The 20,532-nt window shown below is 39.9% G+C and overlaps 1 protein-coding gene across 1 annotated transcript in view; it reads right to left on the bottom strand.

The window, feature by feature from the left end:
- AK9 (adenylate kinase 9) overlaps window positions 1-20,532 on the bottom strand; it is a 118,391-nt gene that overhangs the window by 61,412 nt on the left and 36,447 nt on the right. Inside the window, exons 12-18 of the mRNA XM_086317381.1 lie at window positions 19,354-19,493; window positions 19,093-19,273; window positions 12,149-12,290; window positions 8,924-9,034; window positions 8,759-8,836; window positions 6,653-6,736; window positions 2,393-2,541 (exon numbers count right to left, since the gene is read on the bottom strand). Coding sequence (XP_086173507.1) covers window positions 2,393-2,541; window positions 6,653-6,736; window positions 8,759-8,836; window positions 8,924-9,034; window positions 12,149-12,290; window positions 19,093-19,273; window positions 19,354-19,493 — 885 coding nt within the window. The remainder of the gene's footprint in view (window positions 1-2,392; window positions 2,542-6,652; window positions 6,737-8,758; window positions 8,837-8,923; window positions 9,035-12,148; window positions 12,291-19,092; window positions 19,274-19,353; window positions 19,494-20,532) is intronic.

Genomic DNA, 20,532 nt, shown 5'->3' with positions numbered 1-20,532 from the left:
GGATTGAACCTGGACTCTGGCAGTGAAAACGCTGAGTCCTAACCGCTGGACAGCCAGGGAATTCCCTTTAGAGCGGTTTTACATTCACAGCAATCTTTCTGTTCTATTTTTTCCATTGCCCTATACAACTGTATATCAAAATAAAAAGTTTAAAAAAGCCACTTGTAACCAGAGCATTTTTATCAGTCTTTTTTCATGTAAAGAAGTCCTTTTTATTAATAAACTTACTATCATACTTAGATAAGCCTGCAGTGTGCCTGCAGTGCCACCTGAGATCTGGGAGACCTGGGGTTTGATCCCAGGGTTGGGAAGATTCTCCTGGAAAAGGGAAAGGCTCCTCGCCCCAGTACTCTGGCCTGGAGTCCATGGGGTCACAAAGAGTCCTGACAGGACTGAGAGATTTTCACATCATACTTAGAAATGTAGCAACATAGATGCCATATTAACACTTTCAAGGAATAGGAAGTTGCAATTGAGAGAAATCTATAGTTTGAGGTAGAAATTCCGTCTTAATTTTAAATAATCTTTGTTTGAACTTCTTGTGCTGTTTGGAAAATGTGAGAAAAGATCACCATAAAAGCTCATTTATTGAGCACTTCTGTTCAGTTGCACTGAAAAACGCAGAGGGAATGAAAAAGATAACTGATCTGGTATTCTTGCCTTGAGGTGCTACATTTAATAGGCATTGATGGACATGTAAACAAAGTTATAATGCTGTCAGTTCAGTTCAGTCCCTCAGTCGTGTCCAACTCTTTGTGACCCCATGAACCACAGCACACCAGGCCTCTCTGTCCATCACCAACTCCTGGACCATAGCCAAATTCATGTCCATTGAGTCGGTGATGCCATCCAACCATCTCATCCTCTGTCATCCCTTTCTCCTCCTGCCCTCAATCTTGCCCAGCATCAGGGTCTTTGCCAATAAGTCAGTTCTTCTCATCAGAAGTTTCAGCTTCAACATCAGTCCTTCCAATGAACACCCAGGACTGATTTCCTTTAGGATGGACTTTGGATCTCCTTGCAGTCCAAGGGACTCTCAAGAGTCTTCTCCAACACCACAGTTCAAGAGCATCAGTTCTTCTGCACTCAGCTTTCTTTACAACTCTCACATTCATACATGACTACTGGAAAAACCATAGCCTTGACTAGACAGACCTTTGTTGACAAAGTAATGTCTCTGCTTTTGAATATGCTGTCTAGGTTGGTCATAACTTTCCTTCCAAGGAGTAAGCGTCTTTTAATTTCATGGCTAGAGTCACCATCTGCAGTGATTTTGGAGCCTAAGAAAATAAAAGTCTCATGTTTCCACTGTTTCCCCATCTATTTGCCATGAAGTGATGGGATCAGATACCATGATCTTAGTTTTCTGAATGTTGAATTTTAAAGCCAACTTTTTCACTCTCCTCTTTCACTTTCATCAAGAGGCTCTTTAGTTCTTCACTTTCTGCCATAAGGGTGGTGTCATCTGTATATCTGAGGTTATTGATATTTCTCCCGGAAATCTTGATTCCAGCTTGTGCTTCTTCCAGCCCAGCATTTCTCATGATGTACTCTGCATTGAAGTTAAATAAGCAGGGTGACAATATACAGCCTTGACATACTCCTTTTCCTATTTGGAACCAGTCTGTTGTTCCATGTCCAGTTCTAACTATGGCTTCCTGACCTGCATACAGATTTCTCAAGAGGCAGTTCAGGTGGTCTGGTATTCCCATCTCTTTCAGAATTTTCCACGTTTATTGTGATCCACACAAAGGCTTTGGCATAGTCAATAAAGCAGAAATAGATGCTTTCCTGGAACTCTTTAGCTTTTTTGATGATCCAGCATGTTGGCAATTTGATCTCTGGCTCCTCTGCCTTTTCTAAAACCAGCTTGAACATCTGGAAGTTCACGGTTCACGTATTGCTGAAGTCTGGCTTGGAGAATTTTGAGCATTACTTTGCTAGCATGTGGAGAAGGCAATGGCAACCCACTCTAGTACTTTTGCCTGGGAACTCCCATGGATGGAGGAGCCTGGTGGGCTCCAGTCCATGGGGTTGCACAGAGTCGGACATGACTGAGCGACTTCCCTTTCACTTTTCACTTTCATGCATTGGAGAAGGAAATGGCAACCCACTCCAGTGTTCTTGCCTGGAGAATCCCAGGGCCAGGGGAGCCTGGTGGGCTGCCGTCTATGGGGTTGCACAGAGTCGGACACAACTGCAGCGACTTAGCAGCAGCAGCAGCAGGGTACATTACATATTAACAGTGTTACTGTAAAATGCACGTGAATTAGGAGGCTATAGATTTCAACACTGCCATATGGGATTCAAAAATAATTGTACATATACCAGGTTAACATTTTCTCAGATACTGTGAAATCAGAGATAAAAATAAAGATTCTGGATTTCTTACCTCTTGGAGAACTTCATCTAAGATCTCAGCAATTTTTTCATGTGGCTGTTCAAAGTTCATATCCTTTGCCATTTTTACTGTCTCATTTATTATGGAAAGAACTTCTGGATGATCAGCAGTTACCTCTTCTATCTCATAGTCTGTTACATCTAAAGTAAAGTAAATCAATACATTAATGCCCTTAATAATTTTAGTAGACAATGTTATTTGCAACAGAACATGATCGTAAATACCTAACCCAAGGAAGCACTCTTTGTGTTACTGCTGAACAAGCCAGAAAAAGGGAGAAATGAACTAGAGAGGAAATAAGTCTGGAATCACAAAACAGTAGAATAGTGGCTTAAAGCCAGTGCATCAGAACAAAAGCATATGAGGCAAGAAAAAAACTCATGTCAGGCAGGATTAAAAACTCAGAAAACCAGGGAGAAGAGGTAGGAAGCAAAGGCTTCCAGGAGTCAAGCTAAAAGACAGGCAACTAAAGAATGAGTCAGAAAACAAAATAAATGCTTTCAATTAATAATTGTTTTTATTATTTATTGTTGGCTGTGTTGGATCTTCGTTGCTGTGCGGGCTTTTCTTTAGTTGGGGAAGAGTTCTAGCCGGGGGCTTTTCTCTAGTTTTGAAGACTTCTCTTGTTGTGGAGCATGGGTTCTAGGGCATGTGGGCTTCAGTAGTTGCAGCACGTGAGCTCATTAATTGCATCTCCCGGGCTCTAGAGCATAGGTTCAATAGCTGTGGTGCACAGGCTTAGTTGCTCTGTGGCATGTGGGATCTTCCCAGACCAGAGACTGAACCCATGTCTCCTGCACTTGCAGAAGGGTTCTTTACCACTGAGCCACCAGGGAAGCCCTAAATTGTATGCATGAGACTACATGGGACAATAAAAGGAGAGGGGGTGGGCAAGAGGATGGGAAAAAAAGGTAGCATAGGCTGGTTTTTCAGGTGTTAGCCTTGATTCCTGCCTCACTGTGTGCTGAATGTTTTCTTACATGGCTGAGCTGGCTTATAGGCTGCACCATGATATAAACATTTATCCATGTGTCTAACAGGACATGAGATTGGCAGCGCCACCAGACTGTGGAGCGACTCTTCTACCTTGGCCTTTCCAGTAGTGCTTTCTGAGCTCCATCCATCAGGGTCTCCTGCCAGAGCCTAATTGATCCTCTCGCAGAAAAAATCCCAAAGGACTTTTGAGGAGCAGCTTCCTGCTGCCCTCTCTGTCATGAAGTGAGAAGTCCATTCTCAGAGATACAGAAAACCAGCAATTCCTGGATAGTCAGACGTAAGAATTCATAGCCTGGGAAAGGGGACATGAGGAAGCAGAAATAGCCAGGCAAAAATAGTAAATGTGCCACAAGATACTACTTGCCTACACAATATCCAGTTCTCCTTTCCTGTAGTAACAGAATGCTGATTTTGTTAGGGTCAGCAATTTAAAAACACTAGCCGTTTAAAAACACTATGTCTCCTAACTTCCCTTATATTGATAGTTTCACTGGTAGATAAAATGCAAGAAGAACTTTTTGGGGGTGAGTCTTGTTGTTTTCTCTTTAAAGAGGAATAACTCAGCAGTGGCCACAGGACTGGAAAAGGTCAGTTTTCATTCCAATCCCAAAGAAAGGTAATGCCAAAGAATGCTCAAACTACTGCACAATTGCACTCATCTCACATGCTAGTAAAGTAATGCTCAAAATTCTCCAAGCCAGGCTTCAATAGTACGTGAACCATGAACTTCCAGATGTTCAAGCTGGTTTTAGAAAAGGCAGAGGAACCAGAGATCAAATTGCCAACATCTGCTGAATCATCGAAAAAGCAAGAGAGTTTCAGAAAAACATCTATTTCTGATTTATTGACTATACGAAAGCCTTTGACTGTGTGGATCACAATAAACTGTGGAAAATTCTGAAAGAGATGGGAATACCAGACCACCTGACCTGCCTCTTGAGAAATCTGTATGCAGGTCAGGAAGCAACCGTTAGAACTGGACATGGAACAACAGACTGGTTCCAAATAGGAAAAGGAGTACGTCAAGGCTGTATATTGTCACCCTGCTTATTTAACTTCAATGCAGAGAACATCATGAGAAATGCTGGGCTGGAGGAAGCACAAGCTGGAATCAAGATTTCCAGGAGAAATATCAATAACCTCAGATATACAGATGACACCACCTTTATGGCAGAAAGTGAAGAAGAACTAAGCAGCCTCTTGATGAAAGTGAAAGATGAGAGTGAAAAAGTTGGCTTAAAAGCTCAACATTCAGAAAACGAAGATCATGGCATCTGATCCCATCACTTCATGGCAAATAGATGGGGAAACAGTGGAACAGTGTCAGACTTTATTTTGGGGGGCTCCAAATCACTGCAGATGGTGACTGCAGCCATGAAATTAAAAGACACTTACTCCTTGGAAGGAAAGTTATGACCAATCTAGATAGCATATTGAAAAGCAGAGACATTACTTTGTCAACAAAGGTCCGTCTAGTCAAGGTTATGGTTTTTCCAGTAGTCATGTATGGATGTGAGAGTTGTAAAGAAAGCTGAGCACAGAAGAACTGATGCTCTTGAACTGTGGTGTTGGAGAAGACTCTTGAGAGTCCCTTGGACTACAAGGAGATCCAACCAGTCCATCCTAAAGGAGATCAGTCCTGGGTGTTCATTGGTAAGACTGATGTTGAAGCTGAAACTCCAATACTTTGGCCACCTGATGAGAAGAACTGACTCATTGGAAAAGACCCTGATGCTGGGAAAGATTGAGGGCAGGAGGAGAAGGGGATGACAGAGGATGAGATGGTTGGATGGCATCACCGACTCAATGGACATGGGTTTGGGTGGACTCCGGGAGTTGGTGATGGACGGGGAGGCCTGGCATGGTGCAATTCATGGGGTTGCAAAGAGTCAGACATCACTGAGCGACTGAACTGAACTGAATTGACCGAATTCAGCTGGATGGAGTGTTATTTTTTTGTCTCTTGCCTTTTCCCTCTTCTTGCCCATTGATGTAACAACTGGCACACTAGCAGCCATCTTGTGAATTATTAAGGTAGCCACATGCCAGGAATGACAGAACAGAAAGACAGATATCCTATCTTTCCAATATTCTTGTTCATGAAAACAGTATATCACGTTCTTCTGTATTTCTGCATGTCCAACTGTTCATATTATAGTAGTCTTTAAGACAGAGTAAAGGTTTCCCTGACAGCTCAGTTGGTAAAGAATCTGCCTGCAAGTAGAAGACCCTGGTTCGATTCCTGGGTTGGGAAGATCCTCTGGAGAAAGGATAGGCTACCCACTCCAGTATTCTTGGGCTTCCCTTGTGTCCCAGCTGGTAAAGAATCTGCCTGCAATGCAGGAGACCTGGGTTTGATCCCTGGGTTGGGAAGATCCCTGGAGAAGGGAAGGGCTACCCACTCCAGTATTCTGGCCTAGAGAATTCCATGGACTGTATAGTCCATGGGAAGTGGGTATGGGGGAGGGTGGGCAAAGAGTTGGACATAACTGAGTGACTTTCATTTAAGATAGAGTAAGTTGATATTAATAAGATTTTTAAGTAAAAAAGTACATGGTCATCCTTCAAAATTCTAAAGGAATTATTTGTGATTTTTACCACAGTATAAGAGAACCAATTAAAAGACATTTATGTGTAGCAGAACCAATACAATATTGTAAAGTAATTAGCCTCCAATTAAAACAAATATATTTAAATTAAAAAAAAAAGAAAGTTATGACCAACCTAGATAGAGTATTAAAAAGCAGAGACATTACTTTGCCAACAAAGGTCCATCTAGTCAAGGCTATGGTTTTTCCAGTGGTCATGTATGGATGTTAGAGTTGGACTGTGAAGAAAGCTGAGTGCTGAAGAATTGATGCTTTTGAACTGTGGTGTTGGAGAAGACTCTTGAGAGTCCCTTGTACTGCAAGGAGATCCAACCAGTCCATCCTAAAAGAGATCAGTCCTGGGTGTGCATTGGAAGGACTGATGTTGAAGCTGAAACTCCAATACTTTAGCCACCTCATGTGAAGAGTTGACTCATTGGAAAAGACCCTGATTCTGGGAGGGATTGGGGGCAGGAGGAGAAGGGGATGACAGAGGATGAGATGGCTGGATGGCATCACTGACTCGATGGACATGAGTTTGGGTAAACTCCAGGAGTTGGTGATGGACAGGGAGGCCTGGCGTGCTGCAATTCATGGGGTTGCAAACAGTCGGACACGATTGAGCGACTGAACTGAAGAGAACCAAATCACCCTAGTAATAATTTACCTTTTTTGGAATCCTTCTTTAGATCTCGACTAGAGTCTTGCTGACTTCTTTGACGTGTAAACATTTCACTTATTTCTTTTTCATCTGAAAATAAAACTCTGTTAAACACATAAAGAACAGTACTTAAACTGTAGGTGATTCCTAAGGAAGATTGTGGTATGAGCCCCAGGACCCAGGACTCAATGCTCCTAATTTTTTAAAAATTTAAAATGACAACCATAATAAACAAATAGGTAGACATATTTATCAGCAGTAGAAAATACAGATAACAAAACCAGGAGTAATTTCAGTTTCATATGATGCCAATGGATGTAAATTGGAAAAAAATAAAATTTTCCCTTCCTGGTGTCACAACAGACTCTTTTGCTCCAAGAGGTAAAAGGTGGGGGAGAGAGGCTGTCTTTTACCATGGCACACCGGCAGTGCTGGTGATCCTCTGGCAGTGAGTAGAGGTACTGATGATGTTGCTACATTGGACGGCTTCCCCTAAAGAGGGAATAGGTAGTATGGGGGAGGGCCTCTCTGTGTACATATTGGTGCTGGGAACTCTCCAGGAGCAGAGATGGGGTTCCCAGATGCCACTTGGCAAAAATGTTAATGTCCAGGTCCTTCTGTGAAGTGTGTGTGTGCGTGTGCATGCAGGCTGGGAAAGGAGGAATGCCATATATGATTCTGCCAGTGCCCAGTTCAATTCCTACTCAGCTTGAAATAAACACAAGGCAAAGACACATCTGTCTGAATCAGGAGGAGGAACCAAATAAAAAAGATCAGCCCTATATTATACAACACAATAAACTGTAGATGGAGTTGAAAGCTAAATACAAAAAGGCAGCACCAACTTAAAAAAAAAGTATATATGAAATCTCCGGTTGAGAGGAAGACTTTTAAGCCGGAAAGTAAATGGAAGAAATTAACAAATGGAAATGAATTATTTGACTATGAAAATGTGAAAAACTCTGCTACCTCAAAGTCAGCAAGATGACTTAAAAGACAAACCACTCAATTTGGAAAAAAATATGAAAAATAAGTGACTAATACAGAACATTTATATTAAAACCATATAATTGATACAACAATTTAGAAAAATGGGCAAAAGACAAAAATGGTCACCTCAGAAAAGAAGAAATATAAATGGCTAACACAGTATTACAACACTAAACTTCAGAAATAGTCAAATAAAAATTAAAATAATATTTAAAAAGAGAAAATACTGAAGAACCTAGGACATGTAGTTTGCATATTCCTGATGGGAACATAAACTGAAACTTTATGCAAAGCAATTTGACTCTCTATTACTTCTTACTCATTAAACTAGTATCTCCATTTGTGTCAACATACAGGCAAAACTTTATGTAAAAAATACAATGGAAAAAAATTCTTTGAATTTTTTAGTAGCAAAAATATAAGTTTTCAATGTAATGAACTAGTTAAAACTAATACCTCTAAATAAAGAAATTATGCAGTAATTTTAAATGATGGTTAAATTATTTTCTAATGAAATTATATAATTAAATGTAACACAAATAAAAAATAAAAGTAGTTTACTTTGTATGCTCTTGATTATGTTAAAATATAAATGGAAAAGTTTTAAAAGAGTGTAAAGTGAAAGTGTTAGTTGATAAGTCATGTCTGACTCTTTGTGACCCCATGGACAATTAGCCTGTTAGGCTCCTCTGTCCATGAAATTCTCTAGTCAAGAATACTGGAGTGGTAAATAGCACTAAATGATAAACATTTCACAGCTACAACTCTGGGTTTATGATGCTCTGATTCCAATCCATTAAAGGAAGCAGAGAGCTTTTAAGAAAGAATTTATTATTGTACAATAATGATTGTATCATGTTTGGAAAGATACAAAAAATTTTGTAGAGCGTTCCAATAGTATTAGACTTGTGTTCTGTTTTTTCCTTCATTCTAGTAGATCAATTTCTGTTCTACAGCTGGTCAGTTTAAATCTGTAAGAGAAAAACTTAACTCTTTTACTCCTAAAGTTTCCAATTTGAGGGTGAGGGGAGGATAAGTTTAAGCTTCAATATAAACATGATAACACATGAAATAAATGGAAATAAGATCTACACGCATGGCATTAGCAGCTCATTTTGTTACCATCTTTATCATCTGACTTCATTTTGGCTTCTTCATTGTCTTCTAAAGAGCTTTCTCTTTGGGATTCAAAAGTGAACACTGCAGTGAAAGAATAAGACACTCCATCAGCTAATCTGTTTATACTAGGAAAGATTTGGCCAATAACATTAGCAACATTTTCTTTACCATCTTCATCAAGTGACGACTGCAATTCTTCTGCACTTCTGTATTCATCAGTTGGGACTTCACTTTCCCTCCTTTCAGATTCTCCTCGAAGGTCTTTTGAAGTTGACTGAGCTATAAGATAGTAATTGACTGTGTTAGCAAAAGGTAGCTGGGGGGCAGGTAGACAACCTTGGGCATGTGAGTTCTAACTGAGTCAATGTGACTTTTGCGAATCATTTGCTTTCCCTGTCTCAGTTTGAATCATTTGATCTTCCTGTCTCAATTATTACTGGGCAAAATGAGGATCATTAAACTAAAAACACAGTTGCAACATCAAATAAGATAATGGGTGTCAACAAGGAAGATAGAAAAGGCTTGGCACACTGGAAGCCTGCTCCATGTTAGCTCCCATCTTTTGTGTTATTATATTATATGACTTTCTATGTTAAAAAGCCTCAATATTCTCCACTGACAAAATTTCTTAAAAAATATGTTGGAGTAAAATCCCTGGCAAAAAAAAAATCCAATTTTTAAAATTTTAAGAAGGGCTATGCAGAATAGTACATCATGAGAAACGCTGGGCTGGAAGAAGCACAAGCTGGAATCAAGATTGCTGGGAGAAATATCAATAACCTCAGATACGCAGATGACACCACCCTTATGGCAGAAAGTGAAGAGGAACTCAAAAGCCTCTTGATGAAAGTGAAAGAGGAGAGTGAAAAAGTTGGCTTAAAGCTCAACATTCAGAAAATGAAGATCATGGCATCTGGTCCCATCACTTCATGGGAACTAGATGGGGAAACAGTGAAAACAATGTCAGACTTTATCTTTTTGGGCTCCAAAATCACTGCAGATGGTGACTGCAGCCATGAAATTAAAAGACACTTAAAAAAAAAAAAGACAAAAAAAAAAGAAAAAGACACTTACTCCTTGGAAGGAAAGTTATGACCAACCTGGATAGCATATTGATAAGCAGAGACATTACTTTGCCAACAAAGGTCCATCTAGTCAAGGCTATGGTTTTTCCTGTGGTCATGTATGGATGTGAGAGTTGGACTGTGCAGAAGCCTGAGCGCCTAAGAATTGATGCTTTTGAGCTGTGGTATTGGAGAAGACTCTTGAGAGTCCCTTGGACTGCAAGGAGATCCAACCAGTCCATTCTGAAGGAGATCAGCCCTGGGATTTCTTTGGAAGGAATGATGCTAAAGCTGAAACTCCAGTACTTTGGCCACCTCATGGGAAGAGTTGACTCATTGGAAAAGACTCTGATGCTGGGAGGGATTGGGGGCAGGAGGAGAAGGGGACGACAGAGGATGAGATGGTTGGATGGCATCACCGACTCAATGGACGTGAGTTTGAGTGAAGTCCAGGAGATGGTGATGGACAGGGAGGCCTGGCGTGCTGCGATTTATGGGGTCGCAAAGAGTCGGACACGACTGAGCGACTGAGCTGAACTGAACTGAATCTTATTGTCTGGGGGCTTACCTGGTGGCTCAGATGGTAAAGAATCTGCCTGCAATGCAGGAAACCTGGGTTTGATCTCTGGGTTGGGAAGGTCTCCTGGAGAAGGGAATGGCAACCCACTCCAGTATTCTTGCCTGGAAAATCCCATGGACAGGAGAGCCTGTCAGGCTACAACCCATGGGGTTGCAAAGAGTCAGACAGGACTGGGCACACACACTGGCTTCCCTGGTGGCTCAGCTGGTAAAGAATTTGCCTGCAATGTGGGAGACCTGGGTTTGATCCCTGCGTTGGGAAGATCCCCTGGACAAGGGAAAGGCTACCCATTCCAGTATTCTGGCCTGGAGAATTCCATGGACTGTCCATGGGGTCGCAAAGAGTTGGACACAACTGAGCGACTTTCACTTCACTTTCACCTCAAGGACAGGAGCTTCAAGTGTCTTGTTCACCCCTGTAGCTCAATGTTTAGAATAGTATCTAACACAAGAAGGTGCTCAAGTGTTTGTTGAAAGAATTATTCATTTTTGAATGAATTCATTTTTAATTTTAAAATTATTCATTTTTAATGAATTTTGAGTTCATTTCAAAATTTTGAGTTCATTTCAAAATTCATTTTTGAATCAATTATTCATTTTTGTTATTCAAAACTGAATGACAAGCCATCTTAGAAGTTTGAGTCAATATTTCCAGATATCTCACATATTTATTAATTGTCCAAGAGTATTTTTTAATTTTGGTCTTAATTCTGAAGATAATACGATAAACACATAAATTCATTCTTTATTATCTGTGTTCAATCGATCAGTTGTGTCTGACTCTTTGAGACCCTGTGGACTGTAGCCCACCAGTTTCCTCTGTCCATGGGATTACCCAGGCAAGAATACTGGAGTTTGTTGCCATTTCCTATCCCAGGGGATCTTCCAAATGTAGGGACTGAAGCTGTGTCGCCTGTGTTTCCTGCATTCCAGGCGGATTCTTTACCACTGATCCATGATTATTTGGATGGCATATTATTTCAATGCTGGTCTTTTTGTGGTTGCTTTTTGTAATCTCTCAGGCACCAGGTTGTACTTTCTTACTTGATTATAAGTAAGAGGCAGATTTATTAGGCAAAACCTGTGTTCTTTCCTAGCAAAAGCTCAATATTGCCATGTAAGAAGTAATTTCCTTGACCTTTAAATAGTTTCCAGCATAGGAAATGATGGGAAGCTTTCCAGTGTATGTAAAAAGTTAGTGAAATCCTGATAGCAGATTCTGACAAATAGAGGATGTTCAAGTCTTAGCTATGTCACCATCTGGATGAATTTCAGGAAGCCATTTAACCTCTTGTGCTTCTGTCTCCTCATCGATGACTTTTTCATTTATAACATTTTGAATCTGAAAATAATATTCCCCAAATAAAAACACTGACTTACAATCAAGGCTGACGCAGAGGCCTAGAACAACCACAGCAGCAGCAATAACACAAACTCCATGAGTCAGACAAAGTGTCGTTGTTGTTATCGCCCCTGGTGTAAATAAAGGGGTAAATTCTGCCCAGGAAGCAGATCCATAAAAGAAAAGAAATCTAAGTTTGAAAACTCTTTATGATTCCTTTCCTTAGAAATCCAGAGTTGGAATCTTTTTCTCAGTGTATGATTCGGGTTTATGTGTATTCATTTCTCCAACCACTTATTCTGAGGCTGCAGTGTGCAAGATGCCAGGGATATCAAGACAAACCAAGACTGTGCCCTCAGAGAGCCAGGCTTAACTACTGTTAAAACACACATTAAAAAAATAGTTCACCATTTTTAGCTTGTAGTTCTAAGAGAAGCCGTTCTTTGACAACTTTAATGGCTGCTTCAGTGGCCTCAGCTATAGTGTTTCTGGTTAACATTTCAAGGGCTTTATCAAAACGTGGTTGAATCACTTTATCATAGTCAACTACCTGCAAAGAATATTTGAGAAAACCAATATAAGCACAAGTTACTCTGAAAACTAAGCACATTGTTCATCAACATCTATTTCTACAGCTATACCTATGTATCTCAAAAATCTTAATGCTGCTTGAGGTATGTTATTTTCAGAATTCACCGATTTTTAAGTACTAGCTTTCAAAGAAAGCTAGTATATATATTTTATATGTATGATCATGTAATATGTATTCAAATTACATATATATTTTAAACATCAACATTTTATTTATAGTCTAATACAATAAAAGGCACCCATTTTAAGTACAGAGTTTGATGAGTTTTTATAAATATGTACATAAAAACCACTACAATAAAAATATAGAACATTTTTATCACCCTCTAAAGTCTCCTCATCACCCTTTATAGTCAGTGCCTGGCCCTTAGCAACCACTTTGTTTACCATCATATACAGACAAATTTTGCCTTTTCTAGAATTTCATATAAATGGAAACAAACAGTATATAATCTTCTCCAAGCTTTTCTCCCTTAGCTTAATGTTTTTGAGATTCAACAATATAACTATATCTCAGTGGTCTATTCCTTTGTGTTTTTGAGCAGTATCATTGTATGAATATATAGTTTTTTTTTTTAATTCATTCATCATGGACGTTTGGGTTATTTCTAGTTTCAGTTCAGTTCAGTTCAGTTGCTCACTCGTGTCCGACTCTTTGCGACTCCATGAATTGCAGCATGCCAGGCCTCCTTGTCCCTCACCAACTCCCAGAGTTCACTCAGACTCACGTCCATCAAGTCAGTGATGCCATCCAGCCATCTCATCCTCTGTTGTCCCCTTCTCCTCTTGCCCCCAATCCCTCCCAGCATCAGAGTCTTTTCCAATGAGTCAACTCTTCACATGAGGTGGCCAAAGTACTGGAGTTTCAGCTTTAGCATCATTTCTTCCAAAGAAATCCCAGAGCTGATCTCTTTCAGAATGGACTGGTTGGATCTCCTTGCAGTCCAAGGGACTCTCAAGAGTCTTCTTCAACACCACAGCTCAAAAGCATCAATTCTACGGTGTTCAGCCTTCTTCACAGTCCAACTCTCCCATCCATACATGACCACAGGAAAAACCATAGCCTTGACTAGACGGACCTTTGTTGGCAAAGTAATGTCTCTGCTTTTGAATATGCTATCTAGGTTGGACATAACTTTCCTTCCAAGGAGTAAGCGTCTTTTAATTTTATGGCTGCAGTCACCATCTGCAGTGATTTTGGAGCCCCAAAAAATAAAGTCTGACACTGTTTCCACTGTTTTCCCATCTACTTCCCATTTCTAGTTTGAGCTATTATAAATAAAGAAGCAATGAACATTTGTGAGAAAGTCTTTTTGTGGACCTATGTTTTCATTTCTATTGGATAAACAGCGAGGAGTAGAATTACTGGGTCCTATGATAAGTGTACGGAGAAGGCAATGGCACCCCACTCCAGTACTCTTGCCTGGAAAATCCCATGGACCGAGGAGCCTGGTAGGCTGCAGTCCATGGGGTCGCAAAAGTCGGACACGACTGAGTAACTTCACTTTCACTTTTCACTTTCATGCATTGGAGAAGGAAATGGCAACCCACTCCAGTGTTCTTGCCTGGAGAATCCCAGGGACAGAGGAGCCTGGTGGGCTGCTGTCTATGGGGTCTCACAGAGTCAGACACGACTGAAGCGACTTGGCAGCAGTAGTAGCAACATGATAAGTGTATGTATGACTTTATACTAAACCACTGAACTGTTTCCAGAGTGGTTGAAACTAGTTTATATTCCTAGCAGCAAAGTATTAAAATTGCAATTATTCTATCTCATCATTAGCACTTGATTTTGTGAATCTTTTACATTTTAGCCACCCTAGTTGGTGAGAAATCTCACTGTATTGTAAATTTAACTATCCCTGCCGCTGCTGCTGCTAAGTCGCTTCAGTCGTGTCCGACTCTGTTTGACCCCATAGATGGCAGGCTCCCCCGTCCCTGGGATTCTCCAGGCAAGAACACTGGAGTGGGTTGCCATTTCCTTCTCCAATGCAGGAAAGTGAAAAGTGAAAGTGAAGTCGCTCAGTCGTGTCCAACTCTTCATGACCCCATGGACTGCAGCCTACCAGGCTCCTCTGTCCATGGGATTTTCCAGGCAAGAGTACTGAAGTGGGGTGCCATCGCCTTCTCCGTTAACTATCCTTAATCACTAACAATTTTATGAGTGTATTGATAGTTCATTTACCCATATGTTTTAAAGCATATGTTCAACTTTCAAAAAACTAGGTTAGAATTCTACATATTTTTGAATATAAGTCCTTTGGTACATACTATACTAAATACTGAATATTGGGATGTTAGATTTCTATATATGCCTTTTAAGTTTAAATAATGTTTTCATACTTCTAGATTCCATTTTGCTTTTCCTTCAATATGCTTGTATTATTTTATTTTATGCCAATAAAGATACATCCAGACCATCACTTTTTTTCACACCAACATTTTTTAACTTAAAAATATGGCTTTATTGAGATATACCATCCAATTCACACAGTTAAATTAATCCATTAATTTTTAAAAATTTTATTTTTAACTGGGGAATAATTGCTTTATTAATACAATATTGTATTGACTTTCACCACACAATTATGTGAATCAGCCATTAAGTATACATATGCCCCCTCCCTCTTGAAACTCCCTACCACCCCCTACCCCATCCTGCCCCTCTAGATTGTCACAGAGAACGACATTGAGCTCCCTGGGTTATACAGAACTTCCTATTAGCTACTAGTTTACTTATGGTAATGTATATGTTTCACTGCTACTCTCTCAATTTGTCCCACCCTCTGCTTTCCCTGCTGTGTCCAGAGTCTTGCCTTTATGTCTGTATCTCTATTCCTGCCCTGCAAATAGGTTCATCAGTACCATTCTTCTAGATTTATTAAATATGCATGAATATATGCCCTATCATTTTTAATGGATGTAAGTATTATATTAGATAAAAATATTACAACTTATTTAAAGTACCAATAATACATATTTTGCTATTATACACTAGGCTATGGGTATGTATATGTCTTTGACAGTTTTTTCAAGAAAAATCTATAGTTCAAAGGATATGCATAGATTTTAGACTTTTATAGATATGTCCAATAGCTATCCAGAATGGTTACACTCTAACCAGCAATGTATGAGAATGTACTTTCCTAATCCTAGCCACACATCGGTATTGGGTGATTTTTCAACAGTGAGGTTAACATAATATATCTCTGGGTTTTTTGGCTTCTCCCTGATTATTAAGGTGATAATCCTTTTCTCATGTGTAATGGCTATTTGAATCAATTATTTCATGAATTGCCTGTTTGCTATCTTTTTCTACTGGGGCTTTAAAATACTGATTTGTAAAAATGCTTTACATTTTAAAATTACAATTCTTTTGTCTGACACATACTCTGATGGTTTTAAAACATATCCACAAATTCTTTAATACTCTTTTCTTCAGAAGGTGAAGCCTAATTCCCATCTTCTTTAGTTCAGTTCAGTCGCTCAGTTGTGTCCGACTCTTTGCGACCCCATGAATCACAGCACGCCAGGCCTCCCTGTCCATCACCAACTCCCGGAGTTCACTCAGACTCACGTCCATCGAGTCAGTGATGCCATCCAGCCATCTCATCCTCTGTTGTCCCCTTCTCCTCCTGCCCCCAATCCCTCCCAGCATCAGAGTCTTTTCCAATGAGTCAACTTTTCGCATGAGATGGCCAAAGTACTGGAGTTTCAGCTTCAGCATCATTCCCTCCAAAGAAATTCCAGGGCTTATTTCCTTCAGAAAGAACTGGTTGGATCTCCTTGCAGTCCAAGGGACTCTCAAGAGTCTTCTCCAACACCACAGCTCAAAAGCATCAATTCTTCGGCGCTCAGCCTTCTTCACAGTCCAACTCTCCCATCCATACATGACCACAGGAAAAACCATAGCCTTGACTAGATGGACCTTTGTTGGCAAAGTTAATGTCTCTGCTTTTGAATATGCTATCTAGGTTGGTCATAACTTTCCTTCCAAGGAGTAAGTGTCTTTTAATTTCATGGCTGCAGTCACCATCTGCAGTGATTTGGAGCCCCCCAAAATAAAGTCTGACACTGTTTCCACTGTTTCCCCATCTAATTCCCATGAAGTGATGGGACTGGATGCCATGATCTTCATTTTCTGAATGTTGAGTTTTAAGCCAACTTTTTCACTCTCCACTTTCACTTTCATCAAGAGGCTTTTTAGTTCCTCTTCACTTTCTGCCATAAGGGTGGTGTTATCTGCATATCTGAGGTTATTGATATTTCTCCCGGCAATCTTGATTCCAGCTTGTGTTTCTTCCAGTCCAGCATTTCTCATGATATACTCTGCATATAAGTTAAATAAACAGGGTGACAATATACAGCCTTGACATACTCCTTTTCCTATTTGGAACCAGTCTGTTGTTCCATGTCCAGTTCTAACGGTTGCTTCCTGACCTGCATACAGATTTCTCAAGAGGCAGGTCAAGTGGTCTGGTATTCCCATCTCTTTCAGAATTTTCCACAGTTTATTGTGATCCATGCAGTCAAAGGCTTTGGCACAGTCAATAAAGCAGAAATAGATGCTTTTCTGGAACTCTCTTGCTTTTTCCATGATCCAGCGGATGTTGGCAATTTGATCTCTGGTTCCTCTGCCTTTTCTAAAACCAGCTTGAACATCAGGAAGTTCACAGTTCACAAATTGCTGAAGCCTGGCTTGGAGAATTTTGAGCATTACTTTACTAGCGTGTGAGATGAGTGCAATTGTGCAGTAGTTTGAGCATTCTTTGGTATTGCCTTTATTTGGGATTGGAATGAAAACTGACCTTTTCCAGTTCCATGGCCACTGCTGAGTTTTCCAAATTTGCTGGCATATTGAGTGCAGCACTTTCACAGCATCATCTTTCAGGATTTGGAATAGCTCAACTGGAATTCCATCACCTCCACTAGCTTTGTTCATAGTGATGCTTTCTAAGGCCCACTTGACTTCACATTCCAGAATGTCTGGCTCTAGGTGAGTGATCACACCATCGTGATTATCTGGGTCATGAAGATCTTTTTTGTACAGTTCTGTGTATTCTTGCCACCTCTTCTTAATATCTTCTGCTTCTGTTAGGTCCATACCATTTCTGTCCTTTATCGAGCCCATCTTTGCATGAAATGTTCCCTTCGTATCTCTAATTTTCTTGAAGAGATCTCTAGTCTTTCCCATTCTGTTGTTCTCCTCTATTTCTTTGCATTGATCGCTGAAGAAGGGTTTCTTATCTCTTCTTGCTATTCTTTGGAACTCTGCATTCAGATGCTTATATCTTTCCTTTTCTCCTTTGCTTTTGGCTTCTCTTCTTTTCACAGCTATTTGTGAGGCCTCCCCAGACAGCCATTTTGCTTTTTTGCATTTCTTTTCCATGGGGATGGTCTTGATCCCTGTCTCCTGTACAATGTCATGAACCTCATTCCATAGTTCATCAGGCACTCTATCTATCAGATCTAGGCCCTTAAATTTATTTCTCACTTCCACTGTATAATCATAAGGGATTTGATTTAGGTCACACCCGAATGGTCTAGTGGTTTTCCCTACTTTCTTCAATTTAAGTCTGAATTTGGTAATAAGGAGTTCATGATCTGAGCCACAGTCACCTCCTGGTCTTGTTTTTGTTGACTGTATAGAGCTTCTCCATCTTTGGCTGCAAAGAATATGATCAATCTGATTTCAGTGTTGACCATCTGGTGATGTCCATGTGTAGAGTCTTCTCTTGTGTTGTTGGAAGAGGGTGTTTGCTATGACCAGTGCATTTTCTTGGCAGAACTCTATTAGTCTTTGCCCTGCTTCATTCCGTATTCCAAGGCCAAATTTGCCTGTTATTCCAGGTGTTTCTTGACTTCCTGCTTTTGCATTCCAGTCCCCTATAATGAAAAGGACATCTTTTTTGGGTGTTAGTTCTAAAAGGTCTTGTAGGTCTTCATAGAACCGTTCAACTTCAGCTTCTTCAGCGTTACTGGTTGGGGCATAGACTTGGATTACTGTGATATTGAATGGTTTGCCTTGGAAACGAACAGAGATCATTCTGTTGTTTTTGAGATTGCATCCAAGTACTGCATTTCAGACTCTTTTGTTGACCATGATGGCTACTCTATTTCTTGTGAGGGATTCCTGCCTGCAGTAGTAGATATAATGGTCATCTGAGTTAAATTCACCCATTCCAGTCCATTTCAGTTCGCTGATTCCTAGAATGTCGACATTCACTCTTGCCATCTCTTGTTTGACCACTTCCAATTTGCCTTGATTCATGGACCTGACATTCCAGGTTCCTATGCAATATTGCTCTTTACAGCATTGGACCTTGCTTCTATCACCAGTCACATCCACAACTGGGTATTGTTTTTGCTTTGGCTCCATCTCTTCATTCTTTCTGGAGTTATTTCTCCACTGATCTCTAGTAGCATATTGGGCACCTACTGACCTGGGGAGTTCCTCTTTCAGTATCCTATCATTTTGCCTTGGACTTAATGACTTACTTCAAATGAATTATATTATGGTACATTTTTCATTTAAGAAGTGAAAAGGCAAAGCAGAACAGTAGAAAATATTTATAATGTCTATAACAAAAATTTGTATGTATACAACATAAGGAACTCCTGCCAATAATGATGCAAAAAAGTTGGAATGAGCAAGAAGCTTGAACAAACACTTCTAAAAGAGAACACATGAATAACATATAAAAAATGTTGAACCTCATTAGTCATAAGGGAAATGCAAATTGAATCAGCTAAGTAGTTACCTTTCCTTTGTAATGTTTTGCAAGCAAATTGCTAAGTGTTGTTTTCCCTGAAGACTGAGGTCCAAATATGAATACTTTAAATGGTGGTGCTGGCATAGGTGGAATAAGATAGGGACGTGGGTTCAATAGAAATGTTTTTAATGCCTCTTCTGATGAAAGACAGTACATTTTACCTAGAAAACTAAAAATATGTCATTATCATAAACAACTGAAAAGAAGTATGGGCACATTTTAAAATTAAATTCTGAAAATCTTACCTACCTCACAGAAAAATCTGGCAATCCTTGAAAAATGTTACCTTCTTTTAAAGTCACAGAACATGTACGTCCCCATCGGCTTCTCTGCCATCTATATCTTGGTGCAATAAGTTTATAAGATGCGAGAGTACGGAACAGCTCATCCTGTTAGTAACAAACATTAAACGTGTGGGCATAAGTTTTGCTGAAATTCACATTATTATTTCATTTGTTATTTGACCATGCTCTACTATTTAAGAAATAATTAAGACAGGATTTTTTTTTCTTAATTGCAGCCATCTGCACTTGTCCAACATTTACTTAGATAAATAGTTTTCATTTCTGTTTTAAGACCTTGTTTAAATTTTACCAAGTATTTTCTGTTGTAGGTTAGAATGAGCATAAGGTGGATAAAGGGTTTTCTATAATCTATTTCAGGAAAGTTGGAAAAATTCTTATTGAAAAGGTTTGAAAATAGTTACTTTAGTTAATTTACCTAAGTTTTAAAATAGTAAGATGCCATAGGCATATTTGTATTGACTTAGCTCTTTCATTTTTCTTAAATATAAAGCCTCCCTCAGTAATCTTCCATTTATCACCTCCCAAGAAGTTAAGAACCACTGTTGCAGCATCAGAGAGCAAAGAGGCATGCTGGTTGTGGGGATCCTGCCTGGATGTCCCCAGTTGTAGGCTGCAAGAAGCTAAACTTGAAGGAAACTGTCAATGCTTAGGCGAGCTGTAGGAGACTGAGAACTTTGTCAGTGGGGTACACTGGGCTACACCCTTCTCCATGAATCAACAGACAGTGAGCTAGGGACTGAAAGTGAAAGTCGCTCTGTTGAGTCTGACTCTTTGCGACCCCACGGATTATACAGTCCTTGGAATTCTCCAGACCAGAATACTGGAGTGGGTAGCCTTTCCCTTGGTACACAGTTAAGTCAGGAAGCAGCTGCTTTTTCCTCACTATCCCTATTTCCTGTCCAAACTTGGGAAAAGTGTTTGGATAGCTGACCATGCTCCCCTCTCAAGTCTCTGGGCCATGTATCTATTGGGGCAATGAGAAGATAATCTTTCAGATGACTTTGATATCACAGCCTTAAAAAAGATCAGGACTGCCTCTGGTTAAACAAGGCAGACTGAACACACGCATTTGGGTTTGCTGATTTCCTAAAACCTTGCGGAAATCACAGCAGAATTCATTTCA

Source organism: Bos grunniens, chromosome 9 (assembly GCF_055505025.1).
Source record: "Bos grunniens cultivar Pamir isolate PY7600 chromosome 9, Bosgru_T2T1.0, whole genome shotgun sequence".
Taxonomy (NCBI): Eukaryota; Metazoa; Chordata; class Mammalia; order Artiodactyla; family Bovidae; genus Bos; species Bos grunniens.
The sequence above is the reverse complement of the archived record's forward strand: the minus strand, read 5'-3'. Positions and strand labels throughout refer to the sequence as shown.